The 9,398-nt window shown below is 35.9% G+C and overlaps 1 protein-coding gene across 1 annotated transcript; it reads left to right on the top strand.

The window, feature by feature from the left end:
* The first annotated feature begins 1,017 nt into the window (after positions 1 to 1,017).
* LOC110798294 (uncharacterized) lies at positions 1,018 to 9,137 on the top strand. Its single transcript, XM_056842816.1, has 10 exons — positions 1,018 to 1,283; positions 1,857 to 1,983; positions 2,512 to 2,598; positions 3,735 to 3,820; positions 3,904 to 4,110; positions 5,206 to 5,330; positions 7,834 to 7,992; positions 8,087 to 8,167; positions 8,248 to 8,302; positions 8,724 to 9,137. Exons 1-10 carry the CDS (start codon positions 1,173 to 1,175, stop codon positions 8,916 to 8,918), a joined length of 1,233 nt encoding a protein of 410 aa, XP_056698794.1. The 5' UTR covers positions 1,018 to 1,172; the 3' UTR covers positions 8,919 to 9,137.
* Positions 9,138 to 9,398: the final 261 nt, after the last annotated feature.

Raw genomic sequence — 9,398 nt, 5'->3', positions numbered from 1 at the left:
TATTACATGGAGAGAATGACCCATAAGCAGAGCGCCACGTGTCACGTACACTTTCTTGTAAACGCCTTTTAATATATAGTATAGATATCAACTTTTTATAATTTCAAAAATCTTATTTTGTAAGTGTTGTACAATATTTATTGTACACTGGAGTAAAAGTTAACTAAAAATTGCTTAAAAGTTACCCCGATATATGTAAAAAGTATCTATTTTGTAGTGATAATTTTTTTCATTTTAATAAAAAATATTCATTCAAAATCACTAATAATGTATAAAAGTAACTACTTAATCCTTTAAAATGTTTATCCATCAACTTTTTTTTTTCCATAATACAAAAGTTAATAATATTAAAAGTTACAAACAACTGGATAAAAATTATTCCGGTGTATACCTTGTGCACAAATTCTTATTTATAATGGGTGTACAATAAATATTGTACACCAGAGTAAAAGTTAACTCAAAATGCTTAAAAGTTAAGCATATATATGTAAAAGTTATCTATTTTTAAGTGATAAATTTTTTCATTTTAGTAACACTTATTTCTTCAAAATCACTAATAATGTATAAAATTAATAATTTAACCCTTTAAAATATTTATCTATCAATTTTTTTTACTAATATAAAAGTTAATCAAAACTAAGTTAAAGTTACAAAAAAAATAGTTAAAGTTATCTTGGTGTACAATAAATTTATTGTGCACCTTGTGCGCGCAAGACCTTTTGTACCTTGTGTGTGCAAGACGTTTTGTTATAATTATCACAATACTTAATGGTTAAAGATGCGTTGACAAGCGTGCCTGTTCAAGTGATGCAGGTAAAATAAAACAGAGGGAATAATTAAAATTAAAAGACTCCGGACTTTATTGGATATTTGAACTCCAAAGGGTTGAGTCTAAAGTCCAAATACATATATTATACATCGCAATTTTTAGATTATACTTCATATTTTTCTCATTATAATTACGAGAATGCCACTCGATATTTCGCATTTTCCAAAAGCAAATATGACAATTCAGCGGTTTGGACTGACAATAAGCGAACAACAAACTCTCGTTCTTTCCTCAACTCAACGCGATTTCACCCCTTGACCAGGAGAACTGCAGTGACGTTGTACCTGCACTTCCTCCCAAATCACCATTTTCACCTCTCATAGGTGAGATTGACAAGGAAAAGATGTCGCTAACAAGCGTAAAAATGTCCGAAGAAGTGTGGTTAACTTGCGTCACCCACGCATTTTCCACCGAAACTGAAGAGATCATGGGCCTTCTTCTTGGGGACATTGAGGTTTATTTCTTCTTCTCCATATCTTTGTTTTTTGATTTTTCTGTAGTTTTTATTAAGATTTGTTGATGGGTATCTGAAAATTGATTAATTTAAGGCTTACTTTTCTTTAATATTGATGAAATTTATGATTTTTAATGTGCATACGATTATTGGGTGTTAGGGGAAATTTTGGGTTTGTTTTGTTGATGGCTTTCTGATTTTTAAAATTTTCATTTCGTTTTGTTTTAATTTCTGTTAATCATTAGGGAGCTGAAAGATGGAATTATGGTCTGAAAATCAAAGAAATATAGGTTTGTTTTTTAACATGCGAGTTAATTGGGTTTAGGGTTTGAAATTGACTGAGTTTTGGGTATAAGTTAGTGTGGGTGAGTAATTGGGGTTTTCTTGTTTCATCAGCAAGGAATAATTGGTTGTTGTTTAGTTTGAGCAGAAATGTAGAATTGTGTTAGAGAGAAAGATGAAAAGAACTTTAGAGTGGTGGTACAATTTGCCTTTTGGTGAAGTACTTGCCTCCTATTTTACTGTCAGATTCTCTCTAATACTGATGCAATGATGGTAACTTTAAAAATTCAGTGTTCGAGAAGTGGAAATACGACTGCTTTGATATGGGGCGCGGCACCGCAGACTCGGTCTGATAGGAGGAAGGATAGAGTGGAGACTAATCCCGAACAGTTGGCTGCAGCATCAGCTATGGCGGAAATATCCTTTGTTATTGTTTGTGTATGTTAGGCAAACTTCCTTAAGTCCCTTTTTATTTCGGGTGGGGCAGTGTGTGAGGGAGGATGTTTCTTACTGTGAAACTGGGTAGGGATGCATTGGATAGTAAATATGATCTTCCCAAGATGGCAATAAAAATAAAAATGACACAAAGTCTAGCACATTAAGGATGCAACTTTAACCTAGTGATTGGCTTTAGTGAGTGCATGTTTGTTTGTTTGGTATTTTCATATAGAGAAGTATTTAACTACAACCCATCATTTTTATAAAGATTCACAAATTTGTCAAGATTCATTTATTCTCAAAGAAACCATAGCAAAATAAAGTAGGCCATTTGCATGGTATTGTCAACTAGGCCATTTCGCGGCATTGCTTAATTGATGAATTTCAAGTTTTTAGCACCCAATAGCACCTATGTAATCATGTGCACACGAGTGAACCTAGGAGTTCCAGTTTTTAGATAAATGTGCATAGCAATTCTGGATGGTTGTGTAATTAACTAATTAGAACAGGATGAGTGCTGCAACAGGAAGAAGAACAAGAGTGATTGGATGGTATCATTCTCATCCTCATATAACTGTCCTTCCATCGCATGTTGGTAAGTATTGCGACTGTTGTTACTTTTAATTGTTGCCTATCGTCATGTGGACATTGAGTCAAATGATTCATTTCGCAAGGGTTGCTTAGCTTCTACTCAAATCCAACCATCAACATAGAACAGTGGGTTTCTATGGTGCACCTAATTTAGTATCTATATTCTAGTTGTGGGGTTTAATATCAGGTGTTCATTATACGTATATTTTGCATACGCAATAAAATAAAATTTGAAATTATAGGCATGATATTAAAACTGTTCTCATCTCATACGATATTTACAAGAATACAAACCACTCCACAGTTACAGGTTCATCAACAGATGAATTATTAGGCCAAACTAAAATTTCAAAGACCTACATCTTCAGATATTGAGAAGTTATCAGATACAAGCAGGGTTGAGGGGAAGAAAGAGAGTGAAGAGGGGTATTAGCTCGTTGACTGAGTCCAGACTCTATTCTGAAATAAAAGTGTTGTTTTCTCCTATGCTCTTATTTGTTTCTATACAATCCAGAGTTTAAAAACTTACAGGAATTTCAAAGTTTTGTTTTGACCTTTCAGTTAAAAAAATACAAAAACCCGCTCCTGGTTTAACACCTGCCGGAAATGGTTCTGCAAGATCAAAACTTACGCATCATTGTTCTAACCGGTGTAGGCTATTTAGGCAGCTTTTCTTCTTTTCCCCCACCCCCCCTCCAGACCAGTAATGTTTTTCTTTTTCTTTTTCTCTGGTTTCATTTTCATATCTCTTACTCTATTGAGCTTCTGTTTTTAATTATTTGTATTTTTCGGATGCTATGTAGTTGTTTTTGGCTTTGCCTCTAGCAATGAGTTGCTTTGTCTAATGCAATGGTAGCTGAGATGATAACATCTGTTTGGTCATATAATTGTTTTTGGAAGAATGCAAGTTGCAACAATGCTCTCACATGCTCACACATATGTAATGTATGTAAATGTATGCAAGTTGTTTTTTTAGCTAGGTGCAGTTGTTTAGTTCTTAAAAACTGCTGCAATCTATAGCTGAGTCCTAGCAATTTAAAATCCAAGCTGAAGTATTCTTTGCACCAAGAGTCTATGATTGATGAGCTCTGTTTTATTGTCTTGGTTTGCCCTTTTATTGAAATTGACTACCCTCTGCAGATGTGCGCACTCAGGCAATGTATCAGCTTTTAGATTCAGGCTTCATTGGGCTTATATTTTCATGTTTTAATGAAGATACTTTTAAGGTTTGCGTCTAAATACATAATTTCAACCGTTTTTCTTGCACTTCTGCTGGAGGAATTTGTGAATTTGTTGGTCAACTATCCAGGTTGGAAGAATTCAAGCCATTGCTTTCCAGTCCCTGGATGGGAAACAGAGCTACATTTCAAGAGCTGTTACTCTGTCTCCTGTACATAAAAATAATATCATAGATGTTGAATCATCTCTGAGTTCTGATGATGCTTCAAGGTTAGGTTCTGGAAAGGCTGAAAAACTTGAACAGGACACTGGTGATTCAAGAACTGCTTCAACTAAGGTTAGACATGGAGTTGGATTTGTTTATCTAACCATATTGGCTACAGTGAATGACTTTCGATGAAACCCTGCACTTCTTGGTTTGCTTCCCCCTTTCCTTCTCAATTGCTTTTCTTTTTCCCCCCTATCCTGTTGTTCCTACCTTTTTCGATTCTCGAAGCCCTAAAGCAAAGGAATTGGGAACTGCGAAGTCCTTCGACACTGATCGTATAACGCACACAACATGCAAAAACCCTACTTCCCTAACCCATTAATCATAATCCTTACTTTCTTATCACTTTAAAGTATGAAAATATCGTTAGATACAGTAATAAGTTTTTCTTCTTTTCGTTTTTTGTATCTTACTGTAATCATCCTCAGCCCAAGTTAATAAAAATTATTTGTCGTTTCATTTCCATAACCGTATCTTAGAAAAATTTCATTTCTCGTTCATGTCCGAGTTTCCATATATGTTGTAGTAATGATTTTTTTAACAATTATTAGGGCCCAATTGTGAAATTTGTATGTTTTCCCAAATTGTTGGAGATGACTGAGTGTTCAAGAAGATATTCCCTAGTCTAGTTTCCAACTTGTCAGAAAACTTCTTTTTAGATTTTTTTTTTCTTGGTCCTAAACTCGTACTTCATAAATTACCCATGAATCTTCCTCGTGCAAAACCTTTCTCATGTTTATAGTGAGCCATGGACCTCCCTCGTGCGAACCCTTGTGTTTTTCTTGGCAATCATTGAATTCATTGAAGTATTTCAGAACCTATGGATAAGTCTCAGTGATAAACGTAGTAACATATAAGGCATCTCTTCATTCAGCTTTGATTTCGTATGATATTTGTAGTGATTGACAAAGGGTTCCTTGTGTACTGATTCTTGATCATTTTTCTAAAAGTTCAGGTAAGTTGGAACCACAATAAGAAGAAAAAAAAAGGTTCTATTAAGGAAAACCAATTTATAATTTTGTGTTGATGATAGAAGGATATTTTGTTATGTTTTATGATACTCTTTTCTACTTTCTAAACTTCCCTTTTGTCTGCATTTGAATGGTTTCATGTTGAGAAATTTGAATTTTAGGCGGCTTCTTTACACGTGGTTGGCAATTTCAGGGCACTGATAGAGTAGGAGGGAAGTTTCATCCTGAAAGCTCTGGTAATGCTTTTGGCGACATCGATCCCATGGATATGTCTGATGGCATGCAAGAAGCAATGCACCGCTCTCATTTGGAAATGAGGTATAATTGAGTACGTGCTCGTCCTTTCTCTAATGTGTTACTTCATTTCTTCTACAATATTAATTATCATGGTAATGAGCCAGTCTGGCTCGCGAATTATTCGAGCTCAGTCTGGTCAAAGCTCGGCTTGAGCTTAGGTTAGGCTCAAGATATTAACGGCCAATTTCGAGCAAGCTCGTGAACAGGTTGAGTATTTTTAAATATAAAAAATAAATATTTATATAAGCAATTTAAACATCAAGGGTAATTTATGTGAGAGGGGTAAGAAACAATTTAGACCGTTAAATCTAAAGATCAATGGCCAAGATTAAAACAGAATATTCTACTTCCAGAACCAAAACCGACTTCACTCTGTTTCCTTAAAAATAGAAACAAATTCTGCAACTTAAACCTGACATGGACGGAGAACTCCACTGTTCATTAACATTTCATGAATTAATCCAGAAGTAGTAGATAATTAATTTTGTAATGGCCAGTGAATGATTAGTTAAATCTGAAATTGCCGACTCCAGTGTTTTCAATCCCAACTAGGCAACTTCAGTGGGTCAAAAACAGCAGATCCACCATTAGTGTTGGTTTTTTCTTCTTAAAAAAATTGCATTCACGGATGGACTGTGGAGTTTTAATGGGATACCTCATATGTTATGATTGAAGAGAATTAGTTAGCTTTATTGTCCGGTAATTTGTATGTAAATAGAAAAAGGAGTTATATGTTAGATCTGATGAACAGCGAGTCAACCACAACAATTGAGAGCTGGTAAAGGGGATAGTTTGTTATCGGGTTTTTTTGGGTGTAAATAGTACAAGTGAGATGCGAAAGAAGGATCCAAAGCCGCAACAAAAAAGAAAGAAAACAAAACAAAGATTGGTACTCCTTCCTGAATTCTACTCACTTGATTTTTCGCGGTTTCCAACGCGTTAGTTTGACCATTGTTATCTTGAATTGTGCATAGGTGAAAATTATAAAATGTTGATGTTTAGAAAAATACATAACGAAACAAATCCACAAGATCCCATATAAATGTTCTTTTCTTATACATACATCAAGATACATGGTCAAAGTTTTTTAGTTTTGATCTCATGAATAGTAAATGGGTAGAACTTAGGAAAACGGAGGGAGTACAATAAAACACTTTCTCCCCGGTGGATAATTGTAAACCGATACGCGGGAAGAGTTACCAATGCTATCTCTGGGAGTGGTACTACTCGATCTAGCTCTGGGCCTCTGTTTGGGCCTAGGTCATCACGGTTTTGGGTGGTATATTAAACTATTATGTGCTTGAGCCTATACTAATCTTTGGGTTTGACAAGCCTGAACCAAGCTTCAAGCTCTAGCCGAACTTTAAATTTTGATTTCAAGCTTGAGTTGAGCATAGAAATTGAAGCTTGTTGAGTTTGAGCTCAAGCCTAGCTTGACAAATTCATTGTCGGGCCGAGCCAAGACCACCCTACCCATGCCCGGGTTCGGTTCAGAGGTTTAGCACCCCTAATATCATTTCTCTATGTATCACTGGCACCATAAAAGGAACCATTTTCCTAAAGCAGCAGCGTGGTAAGCATCTTTTCTTCTATGCTATTATGTTGTATAGTATTTGGTTATTCAGTTGCCTATCAATCAAGGAAACATCATTAGATTGAAATGTTAAATATATATGTTATGGTTCATAATAATACCTTACAAATGAAAGAGCCCGATATTTCAATTGTTCAAGAAATATATTTTACGCTATAAAGATATATAAATTATTGAAAAGAACGAATAACGGGAAGTCTCTTAAGGATAGTAATAGAAAATTAGTTATAAGTTCCTCTCATAAATTCCTTCTTTTCAACGACAATAGCTTTCTGTCCCTCATTCGCGTCATCGTCATTAGAGAGGTCCACAAAAGCAGGAGGATCTCTTTTTACTCAGCAGCAAGACGCATACTCCTCCGAGTTCCCTTTGTTGGAGTGTTCTTCTTCCCAGATTGCTCGCTCTTCTTGTTCTTCGGCGAACAAGAACTCGAATTATGCTTTCTTCACTGCCGGATTGGCCACGACTGTAATTGCTTAAGTTTTGTTGGACTTGTCGAATTGGGAGGGGAATTGGAGATTGGATTGGGGAAGTATCCATAGGAATTGTTGAGGAAACTTTTCTTTTGCATTTGAGTTAGGTGAGTAGTTGATGTTTGTGTTTCTAGATAAGAGAATGATGCTGAACCATGATACTTATATAATGATGTTCAATGTTACAAATTGTAAAAATAATAATGGATGATGTAACGGTATCAATGTGAGCTAATTTAGGTGACGTTACAACCAAGGTGACCATATTAATGTGAGCTAATTTAGCTGATGTTACTACGACGGTGACCATTATCATGCAATTGTTTAGGTGAAACTATGTTGATTGTACAGGCTACTTCTTGATCTTGAGTTATTGGTTTATTTCATTTGTACATTGGTGTTCTTCTAGTGCAATGTTTGAATGTTTCTCAAGTTATTTCTCGGTCTTCATTGGCAGTGGAGCAGAGTATATTCGGAAAGAAATTCCTCTTGACGTTCTTCCTGCATTGTCCCTTCTCAAGCTTGATTCACCTTTGTCCTCTTTTACGGATTTGCAGCGCGTGCTATATGAAGAGGAGAAGGCTGCTTATCACCAAGCCGTATCCCAGAATATCAGGTAAACTGCTGAATGCTGATGGCTGGATAGTCTTCTTTTCTCTACTTGTTTCCAAATCCTAACATTTTGTTATTGTATCAAAACTTTTGTAAAGGGATGGCAAGGTTCATCCTCTTACTTTCATTCATCATACATCAACATATCAGGCTTCAATGTGCAAGTTAATGGAGTACTGGTGAGTAAGCTGATTTTCAGGAGCTACTTTACTCTGCTGCTACATTTTATTTTACGTTCACTGGATTCTGAATATTGCAGTCTTACTCCTGCTATTGAGGCTCTTGAAGACCGTCTTCGAGAAAATGAACTTCGGGTACTCCTCTCACCCCCCCCCCCCCCCCACCCCCCCCACCCTCTTACACCTAGGCCCCGTTTGGTAGGACATAAAATATTTTCGCTGAAAACAGTTTTCCTCTATTTTCAATTTTACATTGTATGGTTTGTAAAGGAGTATAAAACCATTTTCCCTAGGAGTAAAATTGCAGGGAAAACCGTTTTCCTTCCTTTTCCTTATCGCTCTTGTACACTCATTTCACTACCTGCTTACTTTCCCTTCCTATTTTCCTTTCGTTTCACCATTTTTCTTACATGGAACCAAACAACGGAAAACTAGTTTTAGAATTGTGTTTTCCATGAAAATCGTCTTACACTGAAAATGTTTTATACCCAACCAAACGGAGCCCTATTGTGATCTCCTTTGCATGAACTAATTATGAAGCTTTTCCCCATGAAAGTTAGGAATGTTGACTGAAGAAGCAAAAGTTTTGGAGGCCGAGGCCTCCAGAGGGACTGAGGGTACAATAGGATCCCCACTTCGGGTTGACAGTTATCGAAGCAGTCCTGCTCGTGCTCATAGTTTCGGCGAATCTGTTAATATAAGAAGTCCTGCTCCTGCTAGTCCAAGTAGCAGAAGTAGAAAAGGTTTTTGACAAAATTCAACAGTTAAGCTTCTGAGTTTTTAGTGACAATTCTTGCTCAAGGTTTTGGATTTCCGGGATAAATTGTAATTTCACTATCATACTTCCCCATTTTGGTGGCGTTTCAGCTGATCGAAACAGTGCTTTGTAGCAAGGTTGTATTATATAAACAGTGTCCTGTAAATGTTGATGAATCAAGCAATGAATGCAATTGTTTTGTTTTTCTAGGAATTGTTAAATGGAGTAGTTGTTTGGATATGGAATTGCTCGTGAAAATTCCTAAGTGTTGGTTTACTTTTGGTCAAGTGCAGTGCAGAATTTCCATTTTCTGTTGTCAATTCAATAGTCAAATTCACATGCTATCTGGTAATGCTTAATCAAAGCAGAACTGCTACCCAAAAAACAGAAGAACAAGTGGGCTAGCTACTGAACAATATGTTTAGAAATGCTTTTAGATTGATATATATTGTAGGCTCTTTTAGCTAATGATAA

Source organism: Spinacia oleracea, chromosome 4 (genome assembly GCF_020520425.1).
Source record: "Spinacia oleracea cultivar Varoflay chromosome 4, BTI_SOV_V1, whole genome shotgun sequence".
Lineage (NCBI taxonomy): Eukaryota > Viridiplantae > Streptophyta > Magnoliopsida > Caryophyllales > Amaranthaceae > Spinacia > Spinacia oleracea.
The sequence above is the reverse complement of the archived record's forward strand: the minus strand, read 5'-3'. Positions and strand labels throughout refer to the sequence as shown.

Excerpts from the sequence above, each read along its gene's own strand:
- LOC110798294 (XM_056842816.1), top strand. The coding sequence starts at position 1,173 with ATGTCGCTAACAAGCGTAAAAATGTCCGAAGAAGTGTGGTTAACTTGC. Across the intron at positions 3,821-3,903 it reads TTAATGAAGATACTTTTAAG|GTTGGAAGAATTCAAGCCAT; the intron begins GTTTGCGTCTAA and ends TCAACTATCCAG. Across the intron at positions 4,111-5,205 it reads CAAGAACTGCTTCAACTAAG|GGCACTGATAGAGTAGGAGG; the intron begins GTTAGACATGGA and ends TGGCAATTTCAG.